Source organism: Meles meles, chromosome 3 (genome assembly GCF_922984935.1).
Source record: "Meles meles chromosome 3, mMelMel3.1 paternal haplotype, whole genome shotgun sequence".
NCBI classification, from domain to species: domain Eukaryota; kingdom Metazoa; phylum Chordata; class Mammalia; order Carnivora; family Mustelidae; genus Meles; species Meles meles.
Genome location: NC_060068.1, coordinates 121,437,319 through 121,455,057, shown reverse-complemented (window position 1 = coordinate 121,455,057; position 17,739 = coordinate 121,437,319). Strand labels below are relative to the sequence as shown.

At 39.3% G+C, this 17,739-nt stretch overlaps 1 protein-coding gene across 4 annotated transcripts in view; it reads left to right on the top strand.

Moving 5' to 3' along the window:
* CREBRF (CREB3 regulatory factor) overlaps nucleotides 1-17,739 on the top strand; it is a 52,280-nt gene that overhangs the window by 12,975 nt on the left and 21,566 nt on the right. For 2 of the 4 annotated variants that reach the window (XM_046000320.1, XM_046000322.1), the window contains exons 2-6: nucleotides 5,235-5,285; nucleotides 6,635-6,836; nucleotides 8,841-8,966; nucleotides 10,851-11,937; nucleotides 17,523-17,717. In XM_046000320.1, coding sequence (XP_045856276.1) covers nucleotides 6,828-6,836; nucleotides 8,841-8,966; nucleotides 10,851-11,937; nucleotides 17,523-17,717 — 1,417 coding nt within the window. In that variant the 5' untranslated portion in view covers nucleotides 5,235-5,285; nucleotides 6,635-6,827. The remainder of the gene's footprint in view (nucleotides 1-5,234; nucleotides 5,286-6,634; nucleotides 6,837-8,840; nucleotides 8,967-10,850; nucleotides 11,938-17,522; nucleotides 17,718-17,739) is intronic. The other 2 variants (XM_046000321.1, XM_046000323.1) reach the window with 1 other exon arrangement.

Below are 17,739 nucleotides of genomic sequence, written 5' to 3'. Positions count from 1 at the left end.
ATCTATATTCTGGAGTCCAGAGAACTGCGGTTGAAGAGTAGAGACTAGGGATTCGCCTGAAGGTGTGTTCACAGAATGTATATCACATAATAAAGGGAGAATGTGGCACCCACCATTTACCCATTGTGTTTGTTGCATGAGCAGCATGTTTCCTCCGTGGTTTGGGAATTTGCAGATCTCTAATTTCTGCTGTGCCATGAAGCAGGTAGTGGCTTGATTCAGTAAACATCTGAAGAACTATTTTCAGTAGAACCGTTTTGTTCATTATTTTGCTGTGCAGTTTTCTTTTTTAAAAGATTTTATTTATTTGACAGAGATCACAAGTAGGCAGAGAGGCAAGCAGAGAGAGGGGGAGATACAGGCTCCCCACTGAGCAGAGAGCCCAATGTGGGGCTCAATCCCAAGACCCTGGGATCATGACCTGAGCCGAAGGCAAAGGCTTTAACCCACTGAGCCACCCAGGCACCCCACTCAGTGTAATGTTTTTAAAGTTCATCTATAATGAGAATTTCACTCCTTTTTATGGCTGAATAATGTTCCCTTCCATGAATTACTATATTTTATCCATTCATCTGTTGATGGGTGCTAGGGTTGTTTCCACCTTCTGAATATTGTGAATAATGTAGCTGTGAATATGGGTGTGCATGTATCTGTTTGAGTCCCTGCTTTCAACTCTTTTGAGTATGTATCCAGATGTGGAATTGCTGGATGTATAACTTTGTGGAACTGCTAAAGATTCCTAGCTGCACCACTTTGCATTCCTACCAGCATTGCACAAGGGTTCCAGTTTTTCCACATCCTCCTCAACATCCTCAATTTGTTATTTTCCATTTTTTTGGATAATAACCATCTTAATGGGTGTGTCAAAAAATTTTTTAAACATCTACTCTGATGAATGTTGGATGACTCAAAAGTGCTACTTACTGGGGCGCCTGGGTGGCTCAGTGGTTTAAGCCTCTGCCTTTGGCTCGGGTCATGATCTCAGGGTCCTGGGATCGAGCCCCGCATCGGGCTCTCTGCTCAGTGGGGAGCCTGTTTCTCCCTCTCTCTCTGCCGGCCTCTCTGCCTACTTGTAACCTCTCTCTCTGTCAAATAAATAAATAAAATATATATTTTTAAAAAGTGCTACTTACTATTGTGAGGAACCAGTTTCCTTAAGTTAACCAACTAAATGGGAACAGTGCCCTAAGCCAGTGGCTTATAAAAGGGGGGCTGTAGGGATTTGAGCCATCATATATATAGTATCTGCTTTTTCATAAGACATTTTCATTTATAGTTCATATTTTTCAACCTTTGAAAAATATGTGGACTCTCGGGAATTAGCTGAAACTCTCAGTTTCAGAAAAGGCAAAATTTGGGGGCTCTTGGATGTGTGTAAGCTGCATGGGGCACTCTGGTCAGCTCTTGGGTTTGGCTTTCAAAGTTTGGATTAATGGCTTAAGCAGTCCCAGGGATGAGCTTTTGTAAGTCCTTTGGTCTTACCTGTCATCTTACTTCACCTTTTGCCTTTCCTAATGTACATAGTAAGCCTCAACATACTTTGAAGTGGAGAACCAAAACAGGGAAGGACCTGGTAGAAAAGGCTATGAAAGATATTGAGCTGTGGCCATCTTCAAATGATACCATTACTGCTCAGAAATCAGTCATTTGCTCAAAATTACTTGTAGGGGAGGAAAACTTTTCCTCTCTTCCCTTCTAGGTTCTTTGGCTGATTTGATATAATTTAAGTTGACACAAGGCAGATTAACAGGAGAAAAACAAATTATTTTAATTTTATATGTATGGGAGCTCCTCAAAATACGAGATTCAAAGAAGTGACCAAAGCAGGCAGCTTTTATACCTTTGAGACAAAGAAACAATAAATCCGTTAAGAGTTGGAAAGACAAAGATGTTTGGGCTTGGGGTAGCAAATTAATGAAGAAATAAAAAGGTTTATTTATATAGCCTTCTTTGCTCTGAATTGCCTATCTCTGGCAGTAATGATGCTTTCTATCTCCCAGGTGCAAGGAGGGTAGCTCTCACATGGGGAAATTTATTTCTTGGTTTCGGGGTAACAGGAAAGGTCAGAGTGTCTTTATTGCACTAGCTCTTTCTAAGTAACTTCAATTAAAAATAATATGTGAGGGTGGCATATTGGGGCAGCCTGCCCTAAACCCTATCACATTGCTTCAGAGAGCTAGTTTCCTGTTAACAGTATTTTCCTGTGCCTAGGAGCTGTTGTTGAGTTGAATGAGCCCAGGTACAGAAAATCTGTTGGCAAATATTTCTAACAGACAACAGTCTTCTCTCCCTTGAAAAACCCACAAAACTGTATTGAGAACTGGTGAGCCAGAGCTGTGAAAAAAAGGAATTCATGGGATTCCTGGGTAGCTCATTCCTACTGGGATAGGGTCCCATGTTGGGCTCTCTGCTCAGCAGGGAATCTGTATCTCCCTCTGTGGGCTTTCTCTCAAGTAAATAAAAATCTATGGGAAAAAAAAAAGGAATTCATAACTAGGGAAATTGATTTAGCCTTTCCTTTAGGGTGTTGTGGGGTTTTTTGTTGTTTTTAATAACACTAGTCTTGGGGTCTGCTTGAGGGCAGGGTTGAGGATTTTAGGATCAAGTAAGTTTGGGAAATCATATCTGCTCTAGTCACCTATTGGTGATTAATAATGCACATTAGCACCTAGCATCTTAAAGTTTGCAAGAAGCCTTATGTAGAGTCAGGATATCTGTTTTATTTAATGTGGTGTTTTCCAGATCTCTTAACCCTTTTACTGAATAACCATTTAACATTCCTTAGACCAATATTTCTTTGGGTACACATTGGGAAAGTAGACTGTTGCTTTTAGTGTACATGATTTTAGTATCAAAGTTTTGAATAAAATACGGGTATTCTTGAGCCCCAAGAAGTGTGAAGACATCCTGAAGAGCAAGTTGTTACACTTTCCTCTTGTCGTTTGGCCATCTAAATATCAGTGTACCTTTGTATTTGGCTCACTGGTATAGGAGATGATTTGGGAGCAGTGTATCATTATGGAAGATTCTGTGCAGTGGTAATTGCTGTAGAAACCTTTATTCTTTTTTCTTTTCCTTCCACTTTTGTTGTTCATGGTCTTTCACAATAAATGTTTGGAGTGGTACCAGGCATTTTGGAAAATGGGTGCAAAACCTTGGAGATAAAGACAATTGGTTGTGACCTTGGGTCATTAGTTTTAGAGAATTAAAAGACCTTCTACTGCTTGGGGTAGCATTGGCCCCTTCACTCATCCTGTTTGCTGCTACCTGAGAGACTGGGAGAAGCAACTAAGGACATTTAACTGTCCCAGGAGGATGTGCTCAACTCGTCACATGGTGGATATCCTCACTTTGGGAATTGGTGTCTTTAAAACATTCAGCCTTGTTGCCAATAGCTGTCACAGATGTTGAATTTCTGAGATGGATGAGCTGTGGAACAAAAGAAAGCATTGCCAAAAAGTACCTATTGATAATCATCACTTTTTATTTTACTGGTACATCCTAATTTAATATCTCATTCATTCTCATAACATTCCTTTTATAGTTAAAGGAGAATATTTGTGATTCCTCAATAGTGTGCTAAGACACAAACTTAAATAACTTGCTCAAATTCATAAGCCTGCTTAGTTTTAATTATGGGATCAAAACTGGATTCCAGCTCTCCTGTCAAGTGTCCAAACAAGTGCTCTTTTTGCTAACTGCATTGACAACCTAGTTTTGAGGTCAAGTGTTTAAATAATAAAAAAAAATAAAGGTTTCTCCTGCTCTGCAAAAGTAGAGTGCTCCTATGAAACCTTTCAAAAGCTGAAACGGCATAAAGTGGAGAAGCACTTACCATTAATTATGTGGAAAATTTTTTGAGCATTCCCAGGCTCAGGGAATAACCTCTCATAGGATTTTCTGATACCTTAGGATACACCTAGCCAATGCATGCACAAAATAAATCGGTATAAAGCACGGATGTTCATAGACACAGTTCAGACCTGTGGCAGCTTGGTGCTGCGATGCTGGGTGGTTCCTGGGGAACAAGCTGGGAGGGGCATTTGTTCCTCTGCTTGGGATGTGTTCTGTCTCTTCAAGGGCCCCAAACACAACAAACACTTAACACTATCTTTACCTATTTTCATAAAAACAAAAATCCTTTTTGGATTTCCTTCAGTTAACAAAAATAGGTACCAGGGTAGGTCTTTGTAAAAGCAAAGTGCTGTAACATGGACTTCAAAAAGTGGGGTTACTTCTATTTGCATTTCTATTTTATGGTTTTATGGCTTAGAAAATTTGGTGGCTAAGAAACTAGTATTATTAGTAGTATTGTGTTCTTTCTAGAAATGAGAAAAATGAGGCCTAGAAAGATTGACCTACCCAGTGTTACATAGTTTGCAAGTGAGAGATGCGACTGAAACTTAGCTCCTTTTTTGTCCAGTGTTTTCCCGGATAAACCACGCTATTGGTAGAGGGTGTCTTTAGTTGATGGCAATAAGTATTTGTTTTAATAGAACTTAATCTTTTTGCGAGCCTTCAGCCCTATTGCTTAGTAAGGATAAACTTAAGATTTTAGAGAGTATTAGACTTTTCTCTCATATCCAGGCTATAGACCAGGATTATACTGACCCACTTCATTGAATGCATTACTTGAATCACACACCTCTTTGGAGTTGAAGTCATAGGTCTAGAAAAGGCAGGTGACTGGGGATGCCTAGATGGCGCAGTCAGTTGAGCATCTAACTCTGGATTTTGGCTGAGGTCATGATCTCAGGGTTGTGAGATCTAGCCCCACATCACTAAGATTCTCTTTCTTCTTCTCCCTCTGTCCCTCCCCACCCTTAAAGGAAGGAAAGAAGGGAGGGATGAATGAAGGGAGGAAAGGAGGGAGGGAGGAAGGGCAACTGATCTTGTTTCTCACAGGAATCAAGGGAAGAATTAGGACTGAGATTGTATGTCAGCAGTAGGATCAAGGCATGAGGCCACATAAGGAGGAACTGGACCAGAACTGGCCTTTGTCAGGAGCCTTAACTGTAGCATGGGATTGAAATGCATAGTTAATTCTGTTTGTACGCTCAGCCTGGGCACTTGATGGTGTTTCCTAAGCCAGAACAGCAAGGTAGGAATGACAGCCCACCAGAGGGGAGAGCCTAGCAAAGATCCAGGAAATAGAAATGGTTGTCAGTTTACCCATTTAATTATGTGGAACAGTTATTGAATCTCTTGTTGACAGTTTCTTTCTTGTTCTGCAGAGGCCTTTGAAACTGATGTAACACTCTGCCCCTCCAGTCCAGATGTATTAGGTATGGAGCAGCTCAGCTTAAATTGGCTTTTTACATCAGTCTAAGAAAGGATATTGCAACTTGACTGAATGAGAGCAAGGTACTGAGTGTAGGTCAGTGGTTCTCAAATTTTAGGGAGAGTCGGAATCACCCAGAGGATTTGTTAAAACACTTAACTGGGAGAAGAGTTTCTGCTTTAGTTGGTCTGTACTAGAGCTCAAAATTTTGCAGTTGTAACATAATCCAAGTTGATACTGATGTTGCTGGTCTTGGGATCACACTTTGAGGGCCACTGATGTAGAAAAAGATGATGAAGTGAGTATAGCTGTTCAGTCTCCCTTAATTGAGGCCTTCGCAGAGGAGGGAAAAGGGAATTAACATTTAAATTTAAGGCTCTACCACAGTCAAGACTCTGTGGAGGTGGGATTTACAATCATTGTTTAATCCCTGAAACCCCCTGTGGAGTATTTTCCTATTTCCCCCCCAACATAAACATGTTAAAAACTTATTGGAATAATTCCTTTTTAACATTTTTTAAAGATTTTATTTATTTGTCAGAGAGCAAGAGAGCAAGCGCACAAGCAAGGGGATTAGCAGGCAGAGGGAGAAGCAGGCTCTCCACTGAGCAAGGAGCCTGACAGAGACTTGAGCCCAGGACTCTGGGATCATGACCTGAGCCAAAGCAGACGCTTAACTGACTGAGCAGCCCAGGCACCGTTGTTGATTTTTATGTATTCATTACTCTTCTTTTTTTCTTTCTTTTTTTTTAAGGTTTTATTTATTTATTTGTCAGAGAGACAGAGTACAAGCAGGCAGAGTGGCAGGCAGAAGCGGAGGGAGAAGCAGGGTCCCCACGGAGCAAGGAGCCTGATGTGGGACTCAATCCTAGGATGCTGGGATCGTGACCTGAGCCAAAGGCAGCCCCTTAACTGACTGAGCTACCCAGGTGTCCCTCTTGTAGATATATAACAGGTTTAAAATGTGGGTTAATTTTGCGGTAATGATTATGCAATACATGGAATTAAATATTGAGACGTACTTTCTCATGCAGAACATAAAGTGAATGGGAGCTTTACTTTAATATTAGATACATCTTTCAGATCACAGGAAAAGATAGACCTCAGTTAATTTTGTCAGGGTGGTTTTTTTCTTTTTTAATGTTGCCAATTGGTTATTGACCTATCCTTTTTTAGAAACAAAGAGAGGAATGGTGAATTTCAGAATAGTTGGTACTAAGAAATGACCAAATTCTTGAGATTGCAACCATTAAGCCTTACTCTTCTAAAGTGTTCTTTGTTAATGTCATTTTTGAAAGGTCAGCTTGTTTTTAATGGTGCTCAGTGAAGTTACTTTGTGTTGTTGTTTGACAGATTCACACAGAAATACTAAAAAATAAATAAAAAGCACTGATCCAAGCGTTTGAATTGAAGGCATTCTGGGAAAACCTGCCTTTTATTGTGAAAATCGTCTTTGATCTTGAAATTAAAAGTAAAGCTGGAAAAGAATTTACAAACGAGGAAAAAACAAAGTTTGGGATCGGACTCACAGGATCTGGGCTTGGAAATGCCTCAGGTAAATCATACAGAGTAGGTGCAAAGTTTTATATTTTCCCACTGCAGAAAGTCCATACTATTGGTTCTGTAAGTTCTCTGAATCTTAACACAGCTTAACAAACTCCCTTTTTAAGACATTTTATTTCTGATCTCAGCTAGTTTTGAATACATGTCCATCCTTCCATTGCTTCTGTTTCCTCCTTTGCTACACTTTGAAATTTAATGAGCTTGACATGGGAAATATGGTGAATGAAAATTTCGTTAGTAGGGGGCCAGATCTGCTGGTTTTAAGGAGGCTCACCCAACTCCCCTGAAAATTAATCTGCCACAGAAAGCCCACTTCCATCTCCTTGTCTGCTTCCTGTTTCCCAGTTATTCCTTTATTCCTTTCTATTTATGCCTTTTGAATTTAAAAGTAGTTAGGAGGAAATGGTGAGAAATTTCAACCTTTCTCTTTCACATATACACATATACTCCCCATTCATATATATACTTTTCAGAAAAGGTTACTGAGAATGATTAGAACTATTTATATTATGGTAACTACTTTGAATTGATCAGTCCTGGTTTGAGGCAATCTCTGAAATAAGAAAAGAAGCCCTGCACATCCAGACTTCTTCCTGTCCTCTTCCAATGGTTAGCTCTTACCCTCTTCCCTCTTTGGGTTCAGTGCTGAGGAGAAACGTGGAAATAAGGAGAGGGCAAGGACTCTTAGGTGGCTTCATGTAGGTCCAGGCAGATTTATGCCTTGAGAACAGAAAATAAGCACCTTGCTGGGATCATCCAGTGGCTCAGAGGCAGGCAGCAGAGGCAAAGAAAGGGGATTTGCTAGTTGATATTAAGAAGACCAGTGGCCTAGCTCCACCCCAATCTCCTGGCCAAGTGGATTACACATACTGATTTGGAATTCCTTCCCATTTAGAGTTTAATTTGCTGCTTGTGGACTACTTGAAGTTAGAGCTATAAACACACTTACTTTGAGCTTGCAGCCTGGTAGGGTTGGGGAAAATTAGAGAAAGAAAAGACTGGATTGGGAAGTACCAGTGAAGAAAAACATGATAGGAGAGCATGTAAGAAGGCCAGTTTGTAGTAGGTAGAAGGTATATGAATAGAGAAATGTAAGCAAATAGATGAATAGAATTTTTTTAAATTTTAGCAAAAACTTGCAGAATAAGAACAAAAAGGCAAAGAGGGAATTTTTATTCTTTCACATCCCCTTCCTTCATCCAAGATAGATTTCAGAGTGAAGCCTTTCACTTGTTTGGGCTGCTTTAGGAGTGTGGGCCCTGACTTCCTTCTGGAGTGATTTGTATAGATGTTGAAATGGAAAAGTGGGTTGGAGAGAAAAGAAGGAGCATCAACTCTTGGTGCCAAGTCTTTTCCCCCTTATTTATTAAAGAATGACTTGTACCCTTTTCTGGGATCAGTATTAAGGCTGCTGAGCTCATGCCCAAGTTTCTGGTCTCACCAGTAAGATTTTGGGATGTTTGGCTGATCCTGTATCTTCATCATCACATTCCTGGAGGCATCGGTTGCACTAAAGGTGCCCAAATTATCTTCCAGATTGTTTGTGGAAATAAGACACTGGAGTCACTTAGGAGTACAGAATGAGACCAACTTGCTATCTCTGCAGACCCCAGGAGATAGGAGGGAGTGCTCCATATTGGGAAGATAGAAGAGGAAGTGTTGTTAGAGATGGGTTTGAAGAAATGTTATATAGCCGAATAAAAGTACTCATTAGGTAGTGAATGCTGATTCTAGTGGCTGAATAAGCTTTAGTTTTTAGAAGTTAGGTATTAGTAACAGTTGCCACTATCTCTTTTTCTATTTTTAGTGCGTCTTCATTATTTTCCTAATTTAAGTTCACAATGTAATGCTAGTTAAATCTCTCAAATGTGCTAAAGAGTAGAAAATATACAGAATTGTTGTAAAACTAAGAAGTTAGTAGGTGTGGGAGTTATGTGTAATAAATTGGTCTTGGAGTAGTCTTTAACTTTCTAAAGTTAAAATCACTCTGTTGTAGCCTAGTGTAAGCGGAATGGATCCGCCTTTTGGGGATGCCTTTCGAAGCCACACCTTCTCAGAGCAGACTCTGATGAGCACAGATCTCTTAGCAAACAGTTCAGATCCAGATTTCATGTATGAACTGGTAAGTAACATTTTCTTGGATTCTGCTTTAAGTGATTTGGGGTAAAAAATATTGTGTAGTTTTGTTTTTTTTTTTGTTGTTGTTGTTGTTGTTTTTTTTTTAAATATTTTATTGATTTGACAGACAGAAATCACAAGCAGGTAGAGAGGCAGGCAGAGAGAGAGGAGGAAGCAGGCTCCCCGCGGAGCAGAGAGCCCGACGCGGGGCTCGATCCCAGGACCCTGAGATCATGACCCGAGCTGAAGGCAGAGGCTTTAACCCACTGAGCCACCCAGGCGCCCCTGTAGTTTTGTTTTTATTTAAAATGCCTGAAAAGAAAAAAGGATGTCAAGTCCTTTTTGACTGTCAGTCTAGTAATTTTAGAAGGCTTTATGAACCCATTGAAAATAGTAAGAGCAGGGGAGGAGAGTGAGGGGGATGGGTGAAACAGGTGAGGGGGATTAAGAGTACACGTACCATGATAAGCACTGAGTAATGTGTAGAATTATTGGATCACTATATTGTATGCCTGAAACTAAAATAACACTATATGTTAATTATGTTGGAATTTTAAAATATGCATATTATAAAAGTAATAATTTATATATAAATACATGCACACACACATAAAAGAAAATAGAGAAGAGTTTATCTAAATATCTTCAAGTTTAGTTTTTGATGATGATGGGAAGCTGTCTTTTTTAATATGCTGGACTGCTAAGGGACTCTTCAACTGGGATATTTAGGAATGATAACATTGAGCAAAGCATATGACACAGAGAATATGAGGTAAAAATAGTAATTCCAAGCAGTATACTTATCACTTATTCCCAAGGTAAATAGAAACCCAAGATTCCTAAGAAGAACATTAAAAAAATAACTTTAATTACATACAACTTAAGCAACATGGAAGTATATAAAAACTGCAAGACTAAATATACAAATTGTTAATTTACTAAAAATCATTGAATTGTACACTTAATACAGGTGAATTTTGTGGTCTGCAAACTGTACTTCTTTAAAGCTCTTGGAACACAGACACACACACCCATAAGCAAAAACAAAGCAAGAAAGCCCCCACACAAATGCAAAAAATCAAAACAAACCGGAAAAATGAAAATGTCCTCGTTTCCTTCCTGAACCTCCACCTTCTAAACCTTTTCCCCAAAGATAAGTACTCCTAACAGAGTCCTTCTGTTCATATATAAATACATGAGTATTTTAAGTTGGATGAGACATTCATAGATACTGTATTCTGTAACTTAATCCTTTTAATGTAAAGACATCTGGTAAGCAGCCTCTCTTGCTAGTACATTAGACTTTAACTGCATTCTTTTTAATGGCTGCATAGTCTCACTAACACATTTTTAAAATCCTGTCTCTGTTACATTCGTGAGGAGTATTGTAGTCCCCATGCCCAAGCGTTGTTAACCAGGTCTAATCAAAGATCTTACCCTTCTGTGGTGGAATTTCAACTCTTCTTTGATTTGCTCTTTGCCTCTATATTTAAGTTCTCACTTCAGAAGACAGGTTCTTCTGTGATGAAGGTAAGGTCTTCATTATTTGCTTTTAATCGAAGCTTGTTTCAAAGGAGATCCCCAAATTTTTAAGTCAAAGGTCAAGAAATGTAAACCTTTTTCAGAAAGAGTGTTTGTAGTAAAGTTCAAGAGTCCTCGATATTTAGACCAGACCTAAGCCTCTTGAGGGGCATTTTCCCCTTTGTTTTCCTTGCCCAAGGAAATGATATTATATGGACTGGTAAAGTGACATGTAAAGAGCCTTTATCTTAAAACAGACCAGAGGTCAAATACTGACTTATCATTTTGGTACACGGATGTGAGGATGGAGGTGAATAATTCCTTCCTAAAATATGGTGTGTGATTTTTTTTTTTTAACTTTTCTCAGGATAGAGAGATGAACTATCAACAGAATCCTAGAGACAGCTTCCTTTCTTTGGAGGACTGCAAAGACATTGAAAATCTGGAGTCTTTCACAGATGTCCTGGATAATGAGGGCGCTTTAACCTCAAACTGGGAACAGTGGGATACGTATTGTGAAGACTTAACAAAGTACACCAAGCTAACCAGCTGTGACATCTGGGGAACAAAAGAAGTGGATTACTTGGGTCTTGATGACTTTTCTAGCCCTTACCAAGATGAAGAGGTCATAAGTAAAACTCCAACTTTGGCCCAGCTTAATAGCGAGGACTCTCAGTCTGTTTCTGATTCCCTTTATTACCCTGATTCACTTTTCAGTGTCAAACAGAATCCCTTGCCCTCTTCATTCCCTAGTAAAAAGATCTCAAGCAGAGCAGCCGCCCCTGTGTGTTCTTCTAAAACTCTTCAGGCTGAGGTCCCTTTGTCAGACTGTGTCCAAAAAGCAAGTAAACCCACTTCAAGCACACAGATCATGGTGAAGACCAACGTGTATCATAACGAAAAGGTGAACTTTCATGTTGAATGTAAAGACTATGTAAAAAAGGCAAAGGTAAAGATCAATCCAGTGCAGCAGAGTCGGCCCTTGTTGAGCCAGATTCACGCAGATGCAGCAAAGGAGAACACCTGCTACTGTGGTGCAGTAGCAAAGAGACCCGAGAAGAAAGGGGTGGAGCCTCTTCAGGGTCATGTCACTCCAGCTTTGCCTTTTAAAGAAACCCAGGAACTATTACTCAGTCCCCTGTCCCAGGAGGGTCCTGGGTCAATTGCAGCAGGAGAGAGTAGCAGCCTTTCCGCCAGCACATTGGTCTCAGATTCATCCCAGAAAAAAGAAGAGCACAATTACTCCCTTTTTGTCTCTGACAACTTGGGTGAACAGCCAACCAAATGCAGCCCTGAAGAAGATGAGGAAGACGAGGACGATGTTGATGATGAGGACCATGATGAAGGATTTGGTAGTGAGCATGAACTTTCTGAAAATGAGGAGGAGGAGGAGGAGGAAGAGGATTATGAAGATGACAAAGATGATGATATTAGTGACACTTTCTCTGAGCCAGGTATGGTAATGCTTGGAGGCTTACCAAACTGACCTTTCTCCTATCTTGAGATAGGCGTGTTTTCTTTGCCTTAGCTTGGGGATTAAATGACTTACTATCTTGGCTCAAATAAGTAATTGCTTTTTTTCTATTCAGGCAGTTCTAAAATAATCACTTTTGCTCATATAGTGATTCATAGGCTGATTCTTCGAGGGCTTCTTTTTAATTTATGTTAAGAGACTAATTTGTTACTCTCTGAGCAGCTGTGCAAAAATGCCAAGAATTGATTGATTTAAAAATATTTCTATTTATATACATGTCCCTCTATTATAGTTGAGGCAAGTTAAGAGGGCCGCAGTGGTGCTTTATATTACTCATGCTTATAACCAACAAGACCTACTTCATGAATAATGTTAAAAAAAAAAAAAAGCTTTTTCTTTGTGTCTCTCCCATCTTTCATTCACAGTTTTTTTCCATTTAAGAAAAATACATGCTGTAATTTAATGAGCATGAATGATACTCTGCTTTTTTTTTATACACAGTACATATAAATAAAAGGGAGGAAGAAAATGAAACCTGTGGGAATTGATTCACTTCATTCAGCATTTACATGCTTGGGCTGTTGCCACTGTTGGCTTGTGCGGTATTTATGAAAATGGTATTGCCAAGTGGTACACAGTTTAAAATGCACAAAGAAGTGAGGATCAAATTTAAGCAAAAGTTGTTTTTTTCAAAAATAGTGTTGATTCTGTAACTTGTATATAAAAAACTAAGTTATTTTTAAAACCTTAGAAATTGCAAGAGAGCTCTTTTGTTATAATTGCTGGAATTTCTGGCAGTATAAAAATTGGTATTTAATTGTCAGAAAGGTTTTTAAGCTGTAGTAGGTATATGGTATAGCTGGTGAAGCACTATTATTGCTAGAAAAAAGACTTTGCTGTAGTGAAATCTTTCTGTTACACAAATGCTTAGATTTGTGTATTTGATTCAACCAAATTTGACTCAGGTGGAGTTTCAAGTAAGGAAAAAGTACTTTAATCTGGAGGAAAAGGTTTTATGCCTTTTTTGGGTTTACTTTAGAACTCTGCATAGTCTAGATAGAACACTTATTTTTTTCTACTTAGCAGGAAGATTTTTCTCTCAATAACTTAATAAAATTTGCTTTGAGGGGCACTTGGCTGACTCAGTCAGTAGAGCATGTGACTCTTGATCTCAGGGTTGTGAGTTCAAGCCCCACGTTGGGTGTAGAGATTACTTAAAAAAAATCTTTAAAAAAAATCTGCTTTGAATTATTTCAGGGAAAGTTGTCTTTGTAGCTAGTGGTAAGTTATATAGCTCCCTCCCATGGTAAGCCCAGAGTGCTGTTTATGAGTAGTCTTCAAGGTCTGACCGATGAGCCCTATCGCTTTGAGTTCCATATTTAGGATCAGGGTAGGAGGGTAGCAGGAGGGTGAGACAAAGGGAAGATAGGTAATAACTAAGGGAAATGGAAAATGTGGAGAAGGACGGGTTTGTCCCAATAGATGCTTAAAGAAACATGTAAGTCAGAGGGAGTCAGTAAATCCTGCCATCACCAAGGACTATGCTGTCTACTCCACTTCTGGTTGTAGTTTTGCTTTTATCTTGTAGTGTGTTTTTACCTGGATACGTGTGTTAGAGATGACTAGGTCTGTGAAGAGAGATCACTTAGTAAGTTGACCTTCATTTGCATTTTGTCAACCTTTTAACTCTCATGGGTAGGAGAGGGGAACCAGTGTTATAGCTGGTGTTGTCCTGTTGTGCCACATTCTCTTGCCTTGTCTTCTATAGAAGAATCCTGTTGTGTGAGCTTGTTGGTGGTATCCAACACTACTTTGAAACAGAGATGCATTGGCTGGGTAAAACTCTCCTCTTGACTCTATTTAACAATGCTGAATGTTTGGATGGCATTTAATTCACTCCCTTCCAGTTGACTTGAAGTAAAGCCTCTTTGGTTAGTATTACTTGGACAGTTCTCACAAATGTTAATGAATGACATGATTTAACCACAAAATCAACACAATTTTGTGGTATTATTTGGGCTTTATTCACATTTGCTAATGAAAATTTCCCTTTTTCTTAGAAGAAAGAGCTAAACAAGGGACTTCAGGAACACAGAAGTGAATTATTGGTGGGAAGCACGAAGAAATTCTTTGAAGCAGGAAAGTGAGGATAGTTATGGTTTCTTCAGAGTGCTAGTTTTAGAGTGGGTTGATTGGTTTAATTTGCAGCAGTTTACAAAGGCCCTTTTGTGATGACTAGCTCCCTTGATGCTGTTTCTTGGCAGTTGGCTACAACAGTGCCTGAGCCTACAAAGCTCCAGGAAAGGTGTAAAATGGAGTTTCAGTCCTTCCTCTGGCCTCACTCCCAAGTTTTAATAGAGTCTATTCTGTGGACAGGCTATGACTGTTTGAGGTCATTGGGATTACATGGTGTAATACTAAGAATTGGGCCCCCAGAATGAAAGTTTATTTTGTAATCTGTACTAAACATTTTCACGATTGACTTTACCAGTAGTCTGCACTAACCAAAGATGTATGGTTAGAATTTGACACAATAAATGTAGCCTTTTTGACTTGCATTTGTAATCATGTCAGATAAGCCCAATAGGAGCTAGACTCCTTGAGTCATGGGACTTGAGTCAGTTCTAGCTCTGCCAAGTCACTTAAAGCCTCCATGAGCATGTTTCTTTTTGTAAATGGGGTTAATGATACCTTTTTTACCCGGCTGTCAGAAGTCTCAAAGTATCTGTAAGTGAAATATATAAGTATATTAAATGAAAAGGACAGTATTTTGCCAGAAGTCCAAGCCACCTGAGGAGGGTTGCTAAACAGGGGAGAATATCAAAACAGTTATCAGAGGGATGGGATGCCTGAGGAAGCTGTATATGAAAAAGTTTCCTTTATGCTTTGGGCCAGGGTAGATTTAAATATGTAATACTAGTTCTTCTATTTTTTTATTGAAGTATAATTCACCTACAATATCCTCTTAGTTTCAGGTGTGCATCATAATGACTGGATATTTTTATACATTACAACATGATCCCCATGATAAGTCTAGTTACTGTCTGCCACCATACAAAGGGTTGGGTTTTATTTTTTTACTTATTTTTTTTAAGTTTTTATTTATTTTTAGTTATATATGGTTGGTATATAATATTAGTTTCAGTGTGTAATATAGTGATTCAATATTTATGTACATTACAAAATGATCCCTACATTAAGTCTAGTTACCAACTGTCGCCATACAAAATTATTACATTATTGACTAGTTCCTAAATTGTACTTTATATTCCATGACTGACTGGCTTTATAACTGGGAATTTATACCTCTTAATCCCCTTTACCTACTTTCCTCCTCCGTATCTTGTATATGGTTTGTTTTTTGTGTTTGTGAATCTGTTTCTGGTGTGGTTTGGTTGTTTTGTTTTTGTGGAACACCAGTTCTTGACATTGGTAGGAAGTTGGAAGTGTTTTTGTTGGTTCATCTGCTTGTGTTGAGGTGTTCCCAGCCATACTAGGTTAATCGCTCTGAGCCAGTAGTTTCTTCAAGCCAATAAGTTTTTCTTGGCCTGGTGGAGCCAGGTGTTTGGAAAATACCATTTCTGGTGGCACCGTGTGGCCCTTACATCTTTCCGAAAGCTAGGTTGATCACTGGAACAAGATGAAATCCTTAATTGGAAGTGTGGCACTGGCATAAATAAATAGGCCAAAGTCATTGTTTTATGTATGTAACACAAGTTCTAAAAATCAGACTTCTAGAAATGATGGTGTGACTTGTTCATCATTTCTTCTAAGAAACTAGAGTTCACTGTCACACTCCTTGCCATTCTGTTTTAAACTACCACATGTGCACTTTATTGCTGTTAATACCAGCATGCTACAGAAGCTTCTCTTGATTGTTGCCTTTGAAATCCTTCTGGTCTCCAAATTGATTCTCTTTTAAAAGGTTTTGTTTATTGAAGTATAGTAAGTATAAATATGAAATTCGCCCTTCTTTAAGTGTACACTTCTGTGAGTTTTGACAAGTGCTTGTAGTGCTGGTAGCCACTACCACCTTCAAGATACAGAAGAGTTTCATCACCCCCCCCCCAAATTTCCCTTGTGTTCCTTTATTTATTATTATTATTTTTTAAATATTTTATTTATTTATTTGACAGAGAGAGATCACAAGTAGATAGAGAGGCAGGCAGAGAGAGACAGAGAGAGGGAAGCAGGCTCCCCGCAGAGCAGAGAGCCCGATGCGGGACTCGATCCCAGGACCCCGAGATCATGACCTGAGCCGAAGGCAGCGGCCTAACCCACTGAGCCACCCAGGCACCCCTATTTATTATTTTTAAAAGGTTTTATTTATTTATTTGACAGAGCAAGCAAGCGAGAGCACAAGCAGGGGAAGCAGCAGGCAGAGGAAGAAGCAGGCTCCCCCCATGGGCAGGGCCCTGGGATCATGACCTGACCCGAAGGCAGACACTTAACCAACTCCCACCCAGGCGCCCCTGCCTTGTATTCCTTTAGAGTCAGCCCCTCCCTCCACTCCCAACTCCTGGCAACCACTTTCTAGTTTTGCCTGTAGTTTTGGCTTTTCCAGAATGTCATACAAATGGAGCTGTATTTCTGCAGATATCATCACTGTATTTCTGCAGACATCATCATCAGTTCCAGAGAAGTCGTGTTTTTAGGAGACAAAGTGGTCATTCTGCTTTGTCAGTGCTACCCAAGTTTTCCTGTCCACCTTAGTGTTATATACATCCTACGTGGGGTCCATCTCCACTCCTCCATGTACTTAGCAGTAATGACGTGGTGTACACTAAGATGGGCATTCTTTGAGGATATTTTAGATTTGTAGGTCATCCTGCGTGAGGTCTGACCAACAGTTCTAGCAGCTCAGAATTAAGTTGTTTCTGAAACTCCCCCTTAGTAAGGAAAATAACTTTTAAAAAAGTGAAGTAAATGTATATTGCTTCCAGTAAAATATTAAACTAGGCATATGTGTTATTTATGAGAGTCTGTGAGAGCACTCTCATTTTTGTACTTTTATAAAAGGGGTAGGGTGGGAGGTAGGCAGAAAACCTGTTCTGTGGACAGGTTACTGTCTCACAAAACTCTGGTAGGATACAATCATAGAAATGCACACACTTGTCTGTCTGGGAATGTTTTGGATGCATAAATTTTAGGAGGAAGGCATTTTAAATCATAGTGTAGGGTCTTAGTACCGTGATCTAATGGTGCATTTGACATTTCTGGAGCTATATTTCATTATTCTCTCAGTGAGCGCCTATATAAAGATACTAAAAAAAGATGTCCTACACTAACTCATATGAACCAGAGAGAACTATAAGGAGGATAAACAGTATAGTTACCTATGATTATTATTCTCTGAATGTTTTATGAGTTAGAGATTTCCATATTAAAAGTCATTTTATAGACCTGGTCTGTTACCTTTGACATGCCAGTGATGTTTTCAGATGAAAGGAAATACATCAAGTGACAAATGGAAGAGATCTTTTTATTTGCCCTGATTGCTTTATTGAAATTTATGGACCTTAAGAAATTGGGGATGGGGGGCTTTCCTTTTTTTTTTTTTTTAAGGCTATGAAAATGATTCTGTGGAAGACTTGAAGGAGATGACTTCAATATCCTCTCGGAAGAGAGGTAAAAGAAGGTACTTCTGGGAGTATAGTGAGCAGCTCACCCCATCACAGCAAGAGAGGATGCTAAGGCCATCTGAATGGAACCGAGACACCTTGCCAAGTAATATGTACCAGAAAAATGGCTTACATCATGGTAAGAGGGAATTGTGGTCAAG